The sequence below is a fragment of the Candoia aspera genome, chromosome 4 (genome assembly GCF_035149785.1).
Source record: "Candoia aspera isolate rCanAsp1 chromosome 4, rCanAsp1.hap2, whole genome shotgun sequence".
NCBI classification, from domain to species: Eukaryota; Metazoa; Chordata; class Lepidosauria; order Squamata; family Boidae; genus Candoia; species Candoia aspera.
Genome location: NC_086156.1, coordinates 53,455,292 through 53,474,970, shown reverse-complemented (window position 1 = coordinate 53,474,970; position 19,679 = coordinate 53,455,292). Strand labels below are relative to the sequence as shown.

The following is a 19,679-nucleotide window of genomic DNA, read 5'->3' as shown; positions in this document are numbered from 1 at the left end:
GGGGTAACTCAGACCTCAGGGGAATGCCATTTCCAGTAAAAACAAAGAAAACAAGAGAAGGAAAGGAAAAGGAATACTTAAAAATGAACACAAAAAATAAATTTATTTTGTAATTACATAGCACATGTTGGTTGCAGCTTGTGACCAGCACTGATATCCCAAATGCTCCCTTCCTTCAATGCAAGGAACCTTCTCCATGGTAAAGAGAAAGGCAAGATTTCTTGAAGAAAATAAGTAATTTAAAGCACAAACCCAGTTTCATTGCTCTATGCAGATTATCCCCGAAAGTACTCTGACTGGTTACTATACCTTGGCTAGAATTCTTACTACATACAATTTCATTATATTACTGTCACTCATTATCCTCGACATCTGACCAAATATTGTTTCCAGCAATAGCTTAACAGATGTTGATGGGAGCTCATAGGCAGGAGGACATGGAGATGATGGCTTCCCATTATCTTCAGCCTTTGATACTTAAGAAACGTCATTTCTCCAAGATACGCTTCTCTTTTGGAGCTATTGTTTATGTTTCTAATTCTACTTAAGAATTCTGCTATAAGTCTACTTAAACTAGTTGTTACATCTTATGGTAATTCATTATAACTATATAAATCAATTACATATTAGTCATGTTGCCTTTTATCAGTCCTCAATCAATTTCAGTGGATGGCTAATGAAATCTCAAGTACCACTGGGTGACCCACTGATGATCCTGGTGCAGATATTGCATCATTTATGGGCACAATGACAGAGAGGTGATTGGGGACTCCTTTTCTGACAAAAATATCTTTGATCTAAGTTCTGCCTGTATCTTGCACAATAGTTACAATAAGCTGTACCATTTGATACATAGGCATTTTTAACAGACTCTTATTCTCCAATTCAGCTGTTTGCAAGTGAGTGATTTCTTTCATTAGCAGCACATGATAGATTATGTGTATAGAAAATGCCATATAAATGCATATGCTATTATGTGAGTCATACATAATGACATTGGATCGTCACTGAATATTCTTACCTTGTGTTACCCTGTTTTATTAAGTGCATTTGGAGAAGGAATTTGGACTATAACCAATTATAGTGCCTTGACACTAACCATTGTATTATACTCTATTAACTATCCAAAATTTGCACGGCAAACAATTTCCTCCCATCATCACCTGATTCTAGAATAAACTTGTAAGAAATGTCATTCCACAGATTAACACAACATCTCTTTAACAGACTTTGAACACCTTTCAGCAATGTCAGTCTTCCTCAGTGTGCCTCCAGATGCAACCATCAGCATCTACAGCAATGCTATGCTTGACTACCAGCCCCATTAGCTATACTTCTGAACTGTATCAGGTTGAGAAGTCTGTTCTATTGCAAGTATCACAGGTGTTCCCAAACAGAGATAGAACGGAACCATGGATAGAGACAATAGGCAGGAAGGAATCAGAAAACTGGGAGAACTGGCAACTTCTTCTGTAATAGCCCACCTTGTGGAATATTATCTCCCCAGTTTACAGAGCACCCACCCACTATTTTTTCCAATGTACTTCAGATCCCAGATGACTGATTGTGAGTGCTTGTGTTTTATCTTTGCTTTTCTTGTGTGATTAATTTTTGGTTTTGATATTGATTTTAATTTAGTTATTTATTATTATGCTGTTCTGTTTGAGTGATGTGGTATGCTGCCCAGAATCCTTTGAGACTGGGCCATAAGCATAGCTTGCTGGCAGAACTAGAAAGTTATACCTGTAGGATGAGCTGTGTGACAGTATGATGATGCTGGCCCACTAGAAGGAAAAAGAGAAAGGAGATTTGGCAAGGGCATATCAGCTACAGGAAATAGAGATGCTGCCACAATGCAGGCAAACTATCTGACAAATGCCTGTGCCTGGCTTAGTCTGCATGAGACCTAGATTCCTTGAACCCAACTAAAAAGATATCTAACTTTCCTAGTGCTACAAAAAACCTTTAAAAGAAATTGTGATTGTGTACCTTTCTCTAGAGAAGTGAATCTATTGACAACTTCCACAGGTTAGCAGATTATCTAGTTCATGCTTTCCGCAAACTAGACTTCAAATTTCTATAATTCTGGCTATTGCAGTCATTGCCAAAGATGCCAAGGGTTGAAGTCCATACATAAGGACATATACAAAGTCGAAATTAGGCATGCAAATATTAAATACGATCTAGCATCCAGGCTTTTAAAAGATATAATGTATAACAATAGGAACAATAGGAACAACCATCCAGGAACAAAACAATGAATTTGCATCAAGGAATGTAACCTTTTAAAATACAGTTTTGCATTTACAGACATGGTTGCACAGAAATAAATCAATATAATGAAGGTCCAACAATTTGTTACCTTGTAGATTTTGCAGTGGCAATGTCATGATGCCTCCTGCTGCAGCTGCTGCTACAAGCCCTTGGATGTTGGTGAGATTAGCAGTAGGCAAAGTCAGGACCAGACCTTGCTGACCACCCAATTGTCCAGCCATATTGAATGGAATCAGAATAGGTTGATTCAGTGCTGGAGTGCCTCCAGGCATCACTCCAGCTACAGCTGAGGCTAACTGCTGAGCCGTCAACAGTGGCTGCAACAAAACACAGTGACCATATATTACCATACTACAAAATAGACATACAGCAGAAGGGATACAGTTATTTCACTGGTGCCAAGAATCCTTCCAATGCATCTGTTTTTCTTACTTAAGGTTTCCTTCTTCAAAGATGGGACATAACATGTAATCAATTAATTCATTAGACTAATCAATATTTTAAAAAGTGTAACAGACTCAGAAGTACTCCCAATTAACCAAGCTGGCTATCCAGGCTGCTGAAATGTCAACAGCAAGAGGCATCTTAAAGGGGTAGACTCTGTTCACTATCTAAAAACAAACAAAATATGCTTCTTGATTCATTAATTTTGCAACTTGGTGGAAATGTAGGACAAAGCAAAATTTATTAAAATTAATTTTAAAAAATTCATATGATCAATTTATTATTTTTATGTAATATATATATTATTTTTATTATTTTTATATATATTTTTTGTATGATCAATTTATTATTTAATCAGATTGCGACCTTAGTTAAATTCAGGAATGTGTACAGGAACACCCCTTACCCCTCCAAATAATCATATTATCCATACAATGTGTATTTATGTTAGAGGCTAGCTATACATTACATGCAAGCACATAATTTTATTCGAAGGATTTAAAGAGAACTAGTCTTTTTAGAGACAGAATTTAGTGCAAAAATTGGAAACTGCTTAACCCACTCTTCACTTTCTGGAGTGCCCTCCCATCAGCTTTCCAAGCAAGTTCAATTCTCTACCCCTCAAGAAGCCCCATGAGAAAAATATGATCCTCTATTAATAGTTGTGGATGCAACCATTGCTAAGGTTACAGCTATAATGCATCAGACAAGCTTGGCAACTTTCATTTTGATTATAAATATGAAACCTACCAGGAAAAATGAAAAGCTGGCCGATTTACTCATTAATAGAACAAACAAACCAAAAATTAATCAGGAAAATTCTACCTTATTATATAGATCAATACTGTGGCTGAAGACTGGAAATATAATTGCTGGAGAAAATCTTTCAGTTGGGTGCAGTACAGCATAGCTGTCTATTCATATTAAAAATTCACAGCTACTTCCCATACATAACTCTTCAGTACTTTGTTTTTATATATTTGTTTCATTTAAGTATTTTTAATATCTTTCACCTGAATGACACAAAGAATAAAATGTACTGACATTTTAAACACATTGGTTAACTAAGCACAAATGCTAATTGCATATTTGTATCACAGGTAAAACACGGATAACTCTTGTTTGGAATCACTAATCCAAACCTGATTGCTAGCAGGGGAAAATTGCTAAAGATCACCACTTCTCATAATTAAACAGATGAAACAGACTTCTACTCTGGTCTTAAAAGCTGCACTCAACTTTTCTCTGGGATGCGTAATTTCAGCTACTTTAAATTTGCAGCATACTTTCTAAATTCAAATAATGTTTTGTTGCTGTTTTCTGAATTCTTTCCATTTTCTTCATATCTTATTACAATTATACCAACCCAAACTGGCTACAATCCCCCCAATATCTTATGATTTGTGTTCGTATCATTGTTTTCTTGAGATAAAACTAGGTAATATACGATCATTAATTATTTCCTTAAAAATAAAACATGCCAAAACTTTTCAGAGAGGGTACCATTCAATGAGTATCTCTACAATATAAAGATTTAACTGGCCATCCTAAAAAAAAATTCCATTACTAACTATTAAATCTGTAAAAAGAAGGATAGCAGGAAGTGTCAGTAACTGAACATGGAACCTTTTGTCTATATAGCATACATGCTACCACTGATCTATAATTCATAATCACTTATATGATGAATTGGCATTCCCTCCTTGCATGAGTGTCAGGTAATTAATATTCTTGGTGATATTTTGTTCCAATATCAGATAGAAATTCTGAAACCTTTTGTCTAACTACAATTCTCAAGGTTCTTGAAAATAACCATGATTGTTCAAATGAAATACACTGAGTTAAGTTTATAGTGCAAACATGGCCAAAGACTGCAGCTCAAAATGTCTGCCAGCTTTTTCCTTTCATCTGGCTTTATTCCTTTATATGCCCTTCAAATTTTGCTAAGCACTACAATTTACTCATACATTTGTTGGGTCCAAACTAAACTGAAACAAATTCTGTGGATAACTATTAAAGCCAAGAAGTTAAACTTGTATTAAAATTGCATCTAGTAGCTTATTCCGTACATTTAAATGAGAAAACTGAAGTGAGGTCCTATTGACTTAATTTAATGGGCAAACAAAAAACAAAAAAACCTAATTCAAGCCAAAATGAAGCAAAAACCTAAATTTTGCTTTGAAAGTATACAAATTCATACTGTGTTTTTTATTTATTATTCAAATTTTGCTACCCGCGATCTCCCCCAAAACAGGGACTCTGGGCAGTTTACAATAAAACTGTTTTATTGTAAACCGCCCGTTTTTGTAAAAGAATGAGAAACATAAGCTTTTCCCCCATGCATACACAAACATATACACATGTACTAAAACAAACAAACAAACAAAAACCCTTGAATTGCTGTGTATTAAATGTCTACAGACATTTTGAACTGAAGCGTGAGGTCAGATAATTTTATATGCTAAGTTGCTTGTTGGCCTGATACTTAATTTCAGAAAACTGAAGTTTATTTAGACTCAGAGAGAGAAACTGACCTGGGGCCCAACAGGGAACGCTGGATGGGATTGACTGGATTGGTGCTGGTCAGATGTACTTGTATCGCACAGCGCTGTATTTCCTCTGGCTCCTGGAATTCAAATAAAAAGCTCTACCTTAGCATCTAGCCTGGAGACCAGCACATTACATTTTACTGTAATGTCACATAGCATCAAACTGAAAATGATATGTCAAAGCAGTTTATCAATAACTCAAGTGCTCAAATCACTTATCAGATGCCTAAATTATGCTAACATCCATTCCATCCAGCCCCTTCTTTCAGACTAACACAGAGATCTGACAACAGTGAAACTGCAGCTATCATCAACACCATTAATGTGGCTTGTACAACTACTTAGAGGAAAGCACATGAGCTTTCTTCGTAGGAGGGGAAAAAATACTTTTTCAGAATCCTAAAAAGCAAGTAACAGCTATCTTAATTTCACTGAAGAAAAGTCATCTGGGCCAAAGTCACATCACATCTGTTTAGCATCCTAGTAAATATACAATAAAGTGCATTTGATGTACAATACGAGTGTCCCTGTAACCGATGGTTGCAAGCCCATTGGGTTTCCCATAGACACAAAGAGTACGATTATTTAAGAAGACCTACTTGGTGCATGGAATGGGAAATGAATGTGTCAACATTTTAGACTGTAACATTTCAAATTCAAGGAGGCGGCTCATAGTTTTGCATGTTCCTCCACAAAACACACAAAAAGGTCCATGGATATGAAAGCAAATAAACAAAATGGAGCACATCGGGGAGCATATCATATTTTTTCTGTTGTGATATTTGATTACATTTCAAAAATGATGCTCAGGATGAAACAGTACCATCCATAATTCTACCACCTCATTCCAATTAAAGAAGGGAATGGCTCCAAGGGGACTGGACTGACTCTGTCCAATTACAGGCTTTGCTTGTTTCCTACATTTGCAAGATAGAGCTCCAGTTTATTATGTAGTGAGTGGAATGCATATATATATGCATGCTTAGAAAAGCAATAAACTATCTAGCTAGAGGTCCTGTTGTTGCCAGGGATCTTCTCCTTTTTGGCAGTATGAGAAAAGTTGGAAATGGTGGGAAAACAAAGGAGGAATCCATGTGGAATTCTGTTAATCAGTCAAGTGAAGGAAACAGTAAAAAACTCTTCAGGAAGGACCTGGGTGGTTCCATGATTAAAACATCTGGTTCCACCTGATTTTGTAGGCTGGGGAGTAATTTCCTTTGTTCACTGAGGAACCAATAGTTGAAAACCATTGTAGTAAGAGTATACATATGTCCTATGGAAGGATTTTCTTAATACTGTCATGCCAAAAAGCAATTACCCTCATGAAACAAGTGTATTTTTATGTATGTATTAAGATTTACGTGGATACCAGTTGTTAGGCAGAAAGGTGAGACAGACAAATTTCGAATCAGTTCATACATTGGTGAAGTAGGCACCACATTGGTGAAGTAGGCACCACTAAATATGAAGTGCAACCATGTCTCATTCGCACCACACTTCTTCTTGGTAAATGTCAGTATGGAGCATCCACTTTCACTCCATCACCATATAAATCGAAGCTCCACAGGCAGAATGTAAGAAATACAGCTCTGACTTTTGCAGTCTACTCTAAGAGCCTTGATTGTATGTTTTACAACTGCACAACTCAGCCCAGATCTTATGTTTTATTGACAACTGATTCTGACAGTATACCATATTGCTGACTGACTTGCCTTAAAAATCTGCTACTGTTAGAGTTCTGTTTATGAGAGCAGTATAAAATGAATGCTGTAAACTTACCCAAGATAGCAAGTTAGTTTCTCCAGAATTATACCACTGATGTGACACGCAAACTACTCAGATGAGAAGATATTTTCTTTTCACATAAAATACCACTTACTCTCATTGTTTTTACAAACTCAATCCATATAGGTAATTATTAAGTTCCATTTTTCTTTCCTAGAGCAACTGCTCAGCGATGAACATACTGGCTGCATTCATGTGATATGCTGAATCACAGACTAGCCAACCACTTTTCAGCACAATGTCCCCTGCAAACATAGCCCATGTGATCAGTTTAGTCTGTCTTGCTGAACGACTAAGTATGGTTAGTTTTACAAACATATGGTTCAGTTAACCATGGGTTAGTGTGTTGCGCAAACAGAGCCATAATAACTGTTAAGCAAAGACCCTGCTATTTGTTCTCTGGTGTTGAACAGAATTGTGAAGAACAGGAAGAAACTATAAGCAACAGCAACCATTTGACAGCTGTACTTTTGCATTTCTACTTGCACAAGAGTTACATTTTTGTTATTTTCATCACTTTTATGCATATCTTTAAGTCTAAACTACAGGTCCAACTGTGCTTAACTTAACTAGGTGCTGCCACCTAGCTGGACATGAAGCTATATAGGCTTGATCTAAGCACAAGAAGAGGATGGTGACCTTAAAAACACTGGGTGGCAGCTTCCCAGAGCATCCCTTTGCTGATAGCCAGGCCACCAACTATCAACAGCAGAATGCAAAGTTTTTCTTTACTGGACCACATTCCCTCATTTTGGATGTATGGCATATGGTGGGAACATCTATGATCCCTGGCACTAGATATAGAGCTAAACAAGAACTGTTTAAGGTGATGTTAGTTAATAGCTACAAGGGGTTCAGGATTAGCACATGAAAGGGAATGTTAATCCTTTCCCTGCTGCAGACATCTCTAAATCCCATTTTCATCCACCCAAACAAAGCAGCAAGTGTTTCCTAGCAGGAAGCTTCTAGTGGTACCAAGATAAGGTTCTTTTTTCTGATTTCCACTGACCAATGGCAAGAGGTGAAAGACTCTCCATTCCAGCCTTTCTCAATCTTTTGACCCTGGAGGAACCCTTGAAATATTTTTCAGGCCTCAGGGAACCCCTGCACGTTCAGGTTCAAATACAGGCCAGAAGTTACAAAATTATTATATTCATTTCATGTGTAGGCCTGTATATATGCACTAACAGTGTTCTTAAACTAAAAAAAAAAAATGAAACTTACTTCTTTAATGTGAAGTTGTCCAAATTTGAAATAATTTTTTAAATAAACCGTGATCTCCCAGGGAACCCCTAGTAATCTCTCATGGAACCCCAGGGTTCCATGGAGCCCTGGTTGAGAAACCCTGCTCCATTCCCTTTGTGCTACCTTTCAGTTCATCATGATAGCCACTTAGAATGGGAAAGAAATTCGTTTGGGTTACATTGTTGAGCCACTGGACAAACAAAGATTTATCCTTCATGTGAATTTTGCAGAGGAATTAGCATACATATACATATTCCTCTTAGTGAAATGTCTCCACAAAAATGCAGATATTTATGAAAACTATGTAGAAAAATTCATTGCTTCATGGAAATTTGTTTGGAAAAACTGTGTACATTGGGCAAAAATGTATATATTAAATGAAAAGTGCACAACAGTACTTGTGAAGTTTAGTACAACTGGTTTTTTAAAAATCCAAAATAACATGAAAATTAAATAAAATAACATTTAGCCTAAAAAAAAAAGAAAGACTGAGAAAAGCAAAATGGAAACACTTACAAATCCCTAGTGGCTGATTGTAAAATGGCATCATAGTCTCCCTCTGAGAAAGCTTCATTCTCCCTGTCAAATACTTCTGATTGCAGTTTCCCTATAGTACTGTTAAATGCAATTACCAAAATAATAATTCATTTTTTAAAATTCAGTTTACACAGCTGCCCACTCACCATATGACTAACAAGCAGTTAAAAGTATCAACAATATGAAAACAGAAATTAAAATATACTGAGCCCGAGGCAACTCATGTATCCATATAATAAACCCTGTAGTTAGCTAACCACATAAACCCCTTAAAGTGGGCAAAGCTGACCTTCTGGCCCAATGGCTGCATACCTTATGTATTTGAAAAAGGTAGTGAGATGTCAGCTGTGATTCAGCTTAATCTAAGCAGAACTTTGTAACAGTGATGGCCATTGACAGAAGTACTCCACTGAGCGTGTTCTGGGTATGCTCCACCAAAAGAGCTGGATAGGGCTACTTTGAATGTTCTGACTGGAGCCTAACCCAACTGCTAATCAAAAGAGTACTCAGTTGACCCAACTGTGCTTGCAGTTCAGCATTCACATAGGGGATATCTGCACACAAGTCTGCTTTCACTTCTGTATATTTTATTGGATAGGTTAAAGTGCCTGGGTTATTCTTTCAAGAACATGGATATTAGTAATAAACAAAGCTGCAGCAGGATTATATGTATTTACTGCTTCTAAGCAAGAACTCAGTCTCCAACCAGCAAAAGGCATGTAGATAACTTAAGAGCAACATATCCAAGCAACATTTTTTAGGATTTTTATCAGATAGTTTACTATGATTTTATTCTCTTTGGTTTAACTGATGGGTATAAAAATGAAAGTTTTTAAGTTAACCCAACCTTAACAAGAGTCTCTTCTCCTTAATGTCTGTCCTTTGAATAACAAGCACAAGGCAATTCAGGACTTTTTTATTGCCACACCATGATCCAGGAAAGAAAGAAAAAAGGAGTTGATTCTGCTATACTTATAAATTTTAAAGAAGGTATTATCTGCTCATTTAAAACAAATTCTTCTCTATATTCTCTAAGGGGACATACTTATAAATAATGGAAATGTGAAAGAAAAACCTTACCACATTAAGGTACAAATAAAATAGACTGCTACGTATTATTCAATTGCCTTCTATCTCTATAGTGATGTGTCAATCTTAACAATATTTTACAAAGGGATTAAGCAATACATGGAACAAATCATTAAGCAGAAAAAAACCTGGGAATACGATTAATTTGTAATTAAAAAAAAAGAAAATCAAAGATGCACATTGTGTTGGAACTACCCACAAATGTCACTGAAATTTCTACCCTGACTTGATAAAAATTTACTGTTTTTCTTATAAAATTAATTATCTGAAAATATATTTTGCACTTAATGAGCTGAGCCCTAGGTGAAAGTCCCTCTTCATTCCCTGGGACCACACCAAAAGGAGAAGTGTATCGCCTCATCCCCAAAGGGACTGCCACCACAAACGCTCAGATTTTGGCCACACTGCAGGAGAAGCAGACAGCATGTCTGATCACCTGAGCTAAGGGCAGCAGAATAAACAGAAGGCCTTTAAGTCTGGAATCTGTTACAAGCATGCAGATTTGTGGATACTTTTATAAAAGGAATTTGGCAAAATTTACACTTTGTGTATTTATTTGTTGAATATAATTCTATGCCAATTCCCTTCTAAATGTATCTTTATGTGGTTTATAATAAAATAATTAAAATATTGTAATAAAAACAACAAAGCTGGGGGGGGAGGGACAAAATAAAAGAAAGCATTTCATCCAACATTCATACAGAGAAGGCCAGAGTGATTAGCGTTCAGTGGATACCTAAAAGGTTTGCAAGGTGTCATAATAGGCATCTCTTATTTGCAGGCACAAGCAAATAAGGTGTGCGACATTGTACAGACAGAAGGACCTCCTCTGATGACCTTAGCAAACAACTAAGTGAAGGTGTTCCGCTACGAATCCTTGTTACAATTTATTTAGGGCCTTATATGTCAAACATAGAACCCTGAACCTGGCTTAGTACTTGCGTAACATGTGCATAGACAGATGCCTACTCAGTGTCTGGTCTACCCCTTCTACACCAGCCGCAGTTTCTGGACCTAGTGCAAGGTAGCCCCACATAGAGACCACATTACAGTAGCAGTAGAAACACTGTAATACTATTTACAACCTCAAACTTACAGAGATGGTCCTGCAGAATAGCAGAGATGACAATAGCAAAAACGGCTGAGAAATCAAGCAGAATGAAGAGAATCATACACCCTCTGTCTCCACTCCACAGGTTGTCATCTGTCAAAGTGAAATAGCTGAACCTGTCCCAAAATGAAACCTGAACCCATACTGAAATCCTTTGAAATAATTGGTGTCTTTCAAGAATGTCTGCAGTTGCATAGACATCACTGCATGAAGCAGCTTGAATGGACAATCTGTAACTCGATGGCAGTCGGTATAAAAGGCCTATTCCAGAAGTGAGTGGTACACGGCTTCCTTTAAGGTCTGCAATATGCAAGGATGCATTTACCACTCCTTGGATCTATCCAAACAATACTTTTTGGCCAGCTTAAACAAGCCAACGTAGGCAGGGATCAAGAGAGCACTGTAGTAAGTCATACAGCACATCTTGCCCACATTCAGGCCTCAGAAGAGCCTGTACAATTAAATCAAATGGTATGCTAATATGCAGGGTCAAAAGTAATATAGGTAGTCCTCATTTAGCGACCACAATTGGGACTGGCAACTCGGTCGTTAAGAAAAGTGGTAGCTAAGTTAAAAATCACATGACTGCAACTGTGCTTACGATTTTACTTTAGTTTTCTTTGCATCAGAAGGATATGACCCCAAATAGCCAGGTGAGCCCAAATGGCAGGGAGGGATTCCAGAACTCAACTCACAAGGAAGCCAGGGGAAAAGGCAAATCTTATAGCCCCTTTTCTCTACTCCCCACCCTTTGGAATTTTCACCCCAGCACTGGGACAATTAGCAAGAAGAGAATTGATGTATTTACATTCATTGGAGAGGAAGGGATTACAAGAGGGTAAGCAGGCACACAATGGGGAAGACACATCGAAAGGAGTGCACTTGTGCCAGCTGTTTGCCTAGTGTGCTTGGGGCTGCAAGCAGGAAGCCCCTTAGGAGGCAAACAAAAGCCTTTGGTGTGAAACTGATTAGGGTCTTGTCAATTTCAGGAAGCAACTGCAGGCAGAGTGTTCTAATCAACTAATTAAAGTCACAGAGTTGAGCTTGTTAACTTGCAGTTAGCACTTTCTAGGGACTGCTGTGCTGTGAAGAAAACCAGCTCAGGAAGAGATAGTTTGTTTAGGCAATCTCTCTGCTCTGCGAGGGGGGAGGAAGAAAAAAAAATGGGTCAGGCACAGGACAACACGTACTAACTAACTGTAATGGTGAACACACAACTGAGAGAGAGAGATGCTGAGAAGGTTGTAAATGTGGGAATTGGTCACAAAGTTACTTTTTCATCACTGTTGTAACTGTGAACAGTTGCTGTCTGAGGAAGTCACTAAATGAGGACTATCTGTGTTCCAGTTGGCATGAAGATAACACCACATATCCTCAAAGGACCTCAAAACTTTGTCACTCTAGATCTTTGAGGGCTCCAACATCTGTTTTTCCAGGGCAAAAGACAGTCCATGGTTACCCTAAAGAACTTTGTTGGATCACCTCTTGAGGATGCAGTGACACTCACAAAGTAAGCCTTCTTTGTGCCACACAATTGATATGACTATATGTACTAACACTACTAGTTCTGGCTTCTGGAAATATCTCCAAAACATTAAAAAATCCATCAGATTCATGAAACTCCTTTGCATTTAGCATTCTCTCTTTCACTTATTGCATACCAATGTTTTGGAAGCATTTGATCAACTAATTTTCCAAAAATAAAATCATGGTAAGTCTGACAGTTTTCAACTAAAACAAGAATGTACAACATCGTGTAACATTTGTACATAGCTTATCTACGTTGTGATAATCAAAGCAATTTACCCAACTTACTCAGCTGTCAAAATAAATGCTAATGTAACTCAGTGCATAAGAAACTAAGTTACAAGACAATTTATGGTTTGAATTTTCCTGATAAAAACTTCATGGAGCAATTTTCATACAATCCTCATATGAAAATGCATAGGGATGGGGAACAGAACTTTTGTGGTTTAATACTACCATGTCCAGCCATGTCATTATATAAAACCAGATTCTATTCCTGGGAGATTTAAAATGTAAAAAAGCCATAGTGGAGTGGAGCTGGTATGACCTCCCATTGTTGTCGTCACAGGTTTCATTGGCAGACAATAAACACAATTTCTTTCTTTGATGTTTTCATACTGAGGATACGTATGAAAAACATATATTGCAGATTTTTTTTCCTTGCAATTATTGCAACAGTCAAGTGAGCTGTGTTTTGTGAAAGAAACACCAACAGGACCATTTGGATTATCTAAGCGTAATAACATTTGTTTGACAAGGAGGCCAAAGTGTGTATTTATCTTCACATGATGAGCTTGCTATCTGTAGGTTTATAACTACACATTTAAAAACTCAACCTCGGAGAGTTAAAATAGGATGGAAGACTCCAATGTCACTTTCAAATTGCTAAGCTTCCTGTGGAATAAATACATGATTACATAAAACTATTCTTGCTGAGAAAGAAAGCTGAGTTTCCATTATTAACTACCACATTCATTTACAGTTGTTTGAAATCTCTCTCAGAAGCTGACTTTGCTAAACTTCTGCTCATGCCAAACTATAGAATTTTTCTATTTCCTACACAGCTTGGACTTAGCATGGCATTGGCAATATTCCTATAATCTACTTTATATGTCACAATTACGACTTAAATATTATTATTCATTATATAAAAACTTACTGAACTGGCTCCTGACTAAAATTCATTTCTTGATGACTTCAGACTTCATCTGTCCCCAAGCAACCAATGATCACACATTACATGCAGAGCCTTCTAGCATTCCTTCAGTTCAAACTGAGTTTGTCAGTAGATTCAGCTGGATTCTTTTAAACTAAACTATGAAAGGCTGAATAAAATATTTAAGTGTATGAAGAGGTCTGCAAAAATCTGAGTGGCCACTAGATGGCAGAAAAGACACGTAGAAAAATTAACTTCCCTCCCATCTGATGGCAATGTGGATTTTTTCGCCATAGATCTGGAACCCTACGTGTGAATTTACCCATACTTCAAATCTGGTTTGGCTCAGAGGCTAAAGATATTTGGTGACAGGTCCACAGCGTTGAGAAAAAAGTGAAAATAGCCTGTATTAAGTAATGCCATATACTTAGTATGTTTACAACAGCCTCCTTTAATTGATCCCTCTACATGTGTTGGAGTTATACCCTTCTGAATTCCCAACTAGTGTGGCCAGTGGCCATGTTGGCTGGTGAATTTTAGTAATTTTGGTCCCAAATGATCTGGGCCAAATCTTATTTAAAATAAGTGTGCCCCAATTTTGCTGATATGTATCCACAACAGGATATAATAAATATATGCCTAATTTAGAGCAATTAACAGTAAGAATAATCCAGACCAGCAGACTGAGAACTTTAAAAAAAAATTATGAATCCACTATCCCATTGTTTAGGAATATTTTACATGTGATACCTTCAGCATCAATTTGGCATTCCCTCCTGGAGATTAAGAAAGATGACTTTGATGGAGATAAGCGGGAATTGTTACCTAGGCAAAAAGGGGCTGGAACATTTTTTAAAGTCCAGAATAATAAGATAACATTTGGAAGCAACTCAGGCAGATACCTCCCTAATTTACATAGGTGTAAGAAGGAGAGGCAGCACAACACAATCAGACTTAAATGATTCTGTTATAGCCAATCTAAATAAAAATAGCTTTAGCCTTCAGGTGGAGTTGATTTCCTGGTCTGGTTTACCTAGTGGGGCTGACACTACCCTAGTGGGGCTTCCCACTTCACTAACCTATTTTTGTTTGTGTATTTGTGCTTCTCCTTCTCCTTCTGGTAAGTTCTTGCTTAATGAAGAAATCTGAAGATCTCAAAAACTTGACATATTTATTATAATCTTATAAAGGGAAGGCCTAAAATAGATTTGGGAAATGGCCTTTTTGGTTTTTTCTATTCCTTTTCCTCCTGTAATGTAGCCTTTTTGTAACATGGTGAAGAGAGCTCCGCACAATATTCCAGAATAGTAAATTTTTTTTAATAAGGAAAGTATGATGGCAGTTTTATTTCTGATTCCTTTTCTTGTATGTATGTATATGTGTGTATATATATATGTGTGTGCGTGTATATATATATATATATATATATATATATCAAAAAATTGGCAATTAATATATCAAAGTGATGGACAGCTTCTGCCTTTTAGATCAACCCTCAACAGTAAAGGAACAAGCAGTCAAGAAATACCCTGCAGACTAGCATTTGGTAGAGCAGCCATGAAGGCCTTGGAAAAGATATTCAAATGCCATGATGTGTCTGTACCTACAAAGATCAGAATCGTGCAAGCCATGGGATTCCCTGTGACACTCTGGAAGCATAAGTTGGACTTTAAAGAAGAAGGACAGGAAGAGTATTGACACCTTTGAATTTTGATATTGGAGAAGACTCCTGAGAATTCTGTGGACAGCCAAGAAAACAAACTGATGGATCATTGAACAAACCAACACAGAGTACTCAATCGAGGCACAAATCGCCAGGCTCAAATTATCCTAGTTTGTATACATTATGCAAAGACCCAGTTCTCTGGAAAAGGCTGTAATGCTGGGAAAGGTGGAAAGAAAGAGAAGTGGACGACCAGCAGCAAGGTGGATGGACTCAGTTACAGTGGCGATGAGTACACCATTGAAAGAACAGGTTAGGGATAAATCATTATAGAGAAAATATATCTATGTAGTCACTAGGAGTCAAAAACTACTTGATGGCACTTTAAATAAATGAATAAATATTTATATAGTATTAACTGAATTTAAAAAAACAAAGAAAATATTAAAATCATTGTTTTTTATTCCTTTCCTAATCATCCTTAGATGGATTTTTTCTTTCTTATAACAGCTGTATCTTGGACCAATGATTTCATTGAATCATCCACTACAAATCCAGCACAGACTCCAGCATTTACATGTAATCTTAGGACTTTTGAAAGCTGCTTTGTGCCACTTTATACTGGACATAGAGGAAGGGCCCTTATGCTGAGTCCTCCAACTCAATAGTGTTGGAACTACTGAGATTTCAGGAAAAATTATTTCCCAGCTCAATCTGGAAATGCTGAAGATTGAAACGGGATCTCTCTGCATGAAAAGCATGTACTCTATAGCTCATAAAATGAAACATTGGAAGAATTCTAAGATAAAGTCTCTCCTAAATTGGCTTAGACTCCTATAACTCCATGGACCTGGCCATGGTTTGCTGTTGCCTTCTTCTATGATGTATGTACATAGACCCATACACATATATATCACCACTTCCCAGTTTAGCCTACAGCCCTGAGATCTCCTTGTGATCTTTCATTCAGTACTAACCAGATCTGAGCTTGGTTCTCATTTTCTTTGTCTTAATCTCTCAAACCAGCATCTGTAAAACAGCAAAGGTGATTCACAGGTTCACACAGAAGGCTCTGATCCTACTAGATTCTGATCCCATCTCTTTGTAAGGTGTTGGTAATTAAATTCTTAGTTTTGATTGTAGGATCAGCTACACATTTAGTGGCAGCAGTTTATGTTTTGGTGAGTCAGGACAATGGCTATTTCCTTTTCTTTTTGTATGACAGAATTTCATACTAAGGTTTTTGATAATATTCAAGAATGCAGTTTTATATATTTGTTGATTTAGAAATTTTTTTTCATAAAGTTAATAGGCTTTATGATAGAATGTATTACATGAATAAGGAGTTGAAGGTTTGTTGTTGAATGTGGTAACAGCAGTATGCGATGGAAGCAAAGTCTGTGTGATAACAAATGGAACATTTAGCAAATGATTCAACATTGTGCTGGGAGAAAGACAAGAATGTGTGATGTCTCCTTTATAAAAATGTATAAGGAACGCTTGTGCTGACATTCAAGATGTATTGAAAATGTGAAAGTAAGTGTATTTTTATATGCAGATGACATTGGGTTATTGCCTGGGAACTGAAATGATTTACAGCAAATATTAGGCAGACTATATGATGCAAGAAGGAATATGGATCTGAAAATAATGTATCAAATATCAAGACAGTTGCGTGTGATGGGGAAAATGAAGTATTGCAAGATATTTATTAATTGAGAAAATAAAGTAGATGAATTTGTGTATCTTGGTAGAATGTTTACAAAAGATGAAAGACTGAATGGAAACATGTTAAGGCACGCAAATGCTGATAGAGATATAAAGACTGGTATGTGGCCTGCTGTGAGGAATGAATATCTGTCAAAAGAATGGAAAATGGCTGTGTTTAAGAGCTTGTTTCTGTCCAGTTAGTTTTATGGAAATGAAAGTTGGATATGTACAGAAAAACATAAAAGGAAGTTGAATGGAGTAAGAATAGGTTACTCAGGGAGTGTGTGTAGTTTAAAAAAGGAATGAGTGGGTTCAAGAATGAAAGTGTGCTTAATGAATGATGTGAATTGAATACAAGAGTGAGTGACGAAAATTTAAAGAACGCATACTGATCATACAGAAAGAATGAGTGAAGATGAAATTTCGAAACAAATAGATGAAAGACTAGTGAATGAATCAAGAGGAAAAGGAAGACCAAGGAGGTTTAAATGGAGCTGGTAAAAAGAGAGTTACTCAAAAAGAGAGGTAAGAAATTTAAAGAATGAAGCTGTGTGTGAGGAAAGCCAATATCATTTGGCAATATATAGTGAATATATGTCTGTAAAAGTAGATTTAGTTGTCTTTTCTTTCCTTTTTTTCTTATCTACTGCCTTGAATTTCTATTTCATTTTACTACTTCTTACTCTTCGGATGTGCTCTGCATAATATTGCTTACCCTGAATAGGAATAGCATGATGGGAATGTGTGTATGCATATTTTTTCAAACAGTGTATTTTCGAAACATGAATTGTACATCTCTTTAAACAGTAAAATAAAGAGCAGGGATACAAAGACTAGCAAGGCATAGTTAACTACGTGTGGTACCTTTGTATGTATTTTTTCCTTCTGTATACGATATCATAAAAACATAGTTTTGTTCCAGTATTAGAAGGAAATGACTTTTTTCCCATAGGCTGTTCGGTATTACCTCCAATAGTTTGCCTTGCCCATTTTAAGTAATTCAGGATTAGACGTCTAATTTATAAGCAGCACCTTATTTGTCCGTTTTTTTCCCCAAATCAGTTTAGCAATGCTTGTAAAATGACACACAATTTCAGGTGTATGAATAAGGTGGCTTTACACCATCCTTGTATGTGATTATTCATGCTGTCTTTTCGGGATTAAAGAGGAATGTATCATCTGTTTCCCCCTTATACTTGTACTTTCTGTAGCCTTGTAGTTTTTTTCTTAATCTAGCCACTATATAGGGATTGCTCCAGGAAAAATAAAGGGTGGTGGTGGTTTGAAAGCCAGAAGGGAAATTGGCAGATTGTAAGCTGAAAACTGAGTAAATGCAGCAAAGCAGCAACTTCAAGCTGGCTGGAAGCACCATCGCACCCCACAGTCCAGCTGAATTTATTCTTTGATTTCTATTACTGTCACTGAAAGCACAGGTGAAAACATCCAGAAGGGAAAAGTACATCCAGAAAACCCTCATAGAACGCCTGTTTGTTTGTTTGTTTGTTTACAGTGTTCTTAATATGACTCATGGACGTGATGGGGCTTTTGTGACTACAATGGGAGTAACAAATGTTATTTAGAAAGTCCATAAATCACTCACATTTGGCATTATCCAAATTGGCAGGAATCTTAATGTACCTTAACCACTTAAATATGGTACTGTACAGACATTGTGTATAGACACAGTGGGTGTTTTGAGGACAGCATTCTTTTTTTAATCAATAACCCTATTTTAATGGAGCCAGCAGCCTGATTACAATTTCCCTTTGGACTTCTCATGTGAAATGTGGTAAAGGTTAGTAATTTGCATAATTATATCACTTCTGGATTGTAACATCCATGAAACCGTTAACAGAGAAATTCAGCCAACCCAAGCTGCTTGAGAGTTTATACACTGGACATACCCATATGTAATCCCCATATTTTATACCTCAATATATTCTAATGGTTCCATTAATTTCTACTGCACTCAAGATATGGCTATTAAGTCTGGATCCAGTCTTGTCTACCTAGCAACATTTTTGCTTCTTCCTCTTTTAGATCTCAATTAACTAGTTGTAATTCTTCTACCATTTAAAAAAAACCAAACACATGTGATCTTATTGGAACTGTGGTGTGCCATTATTTTATTTCTTGCCTTTTCCAGCTAAATGAGGACTGACTAGCAAAGCCATTACTTGAAAAGGAAAAGGATATCATTGTAAAAGCATGCTCTTTATTAAAAATAGGCTAACTCCACTTGCCCCTCCCAAGTAGTGCACAAAGATCCCTCTGGTAATGATGCATGCATCTTTTATGAACTGGACCCTTCCCATTGTGAGTTCTGGTTTCTTTTCTGCTGAATGCATTAGCACACATATAATCACATTAAGGTCACAAAGACCCTATCAATTTTCTGTGAATTCATACAATATTTCATTTGCTGTTAGCACTGCTGAATGTAGTGGTGATAAAGGTTGCCTATTAGAAGATGGGCAGTTGAATGCATTATTATTTTATGTTGGGCAGCTGATCCCTCACTAAACAGGCCAGAAGATTCTCTAAATTAAACTTTCTTTCCTTCTATTCTGCAAGCTCGCTAAATGCCAA

The 19,679-nt window shown here is 36.8% G+C and overlaps 1 protein-coding gene across 2 annotated transcripts in view; it reads right to left on the bottom strand.

Annotated features, from left to right (window-relative positions):
* The window catches only part of POU6F2 (POU class 6 homeobox 2), a 393,997-nt gene that overhangs the window by 212,769 nt on the left and 161,549 nt on the right, over nucleotides 1-19,679 (bottom strand). For both annotated transcript variants that reach the window (XM_063304155.1, XM_063304156.1), the window contains 2 exons: nucleotides 5,253-5,344; nucleotides 2,363-2,591 (listed from right to left, as the gene is read on the bottom strand). In XM_063304155.1, coding sequence (XP_063160225.1) covers nucleotides 2,363-2,591; nucleotides 5,253-5,344 — 321 coding nt within the window. The remainder of the gene's footprint in view (nucleotides 1-2,362; nucleotides 2,592-5,252; nucleotides 5,345-19,679) is intronic.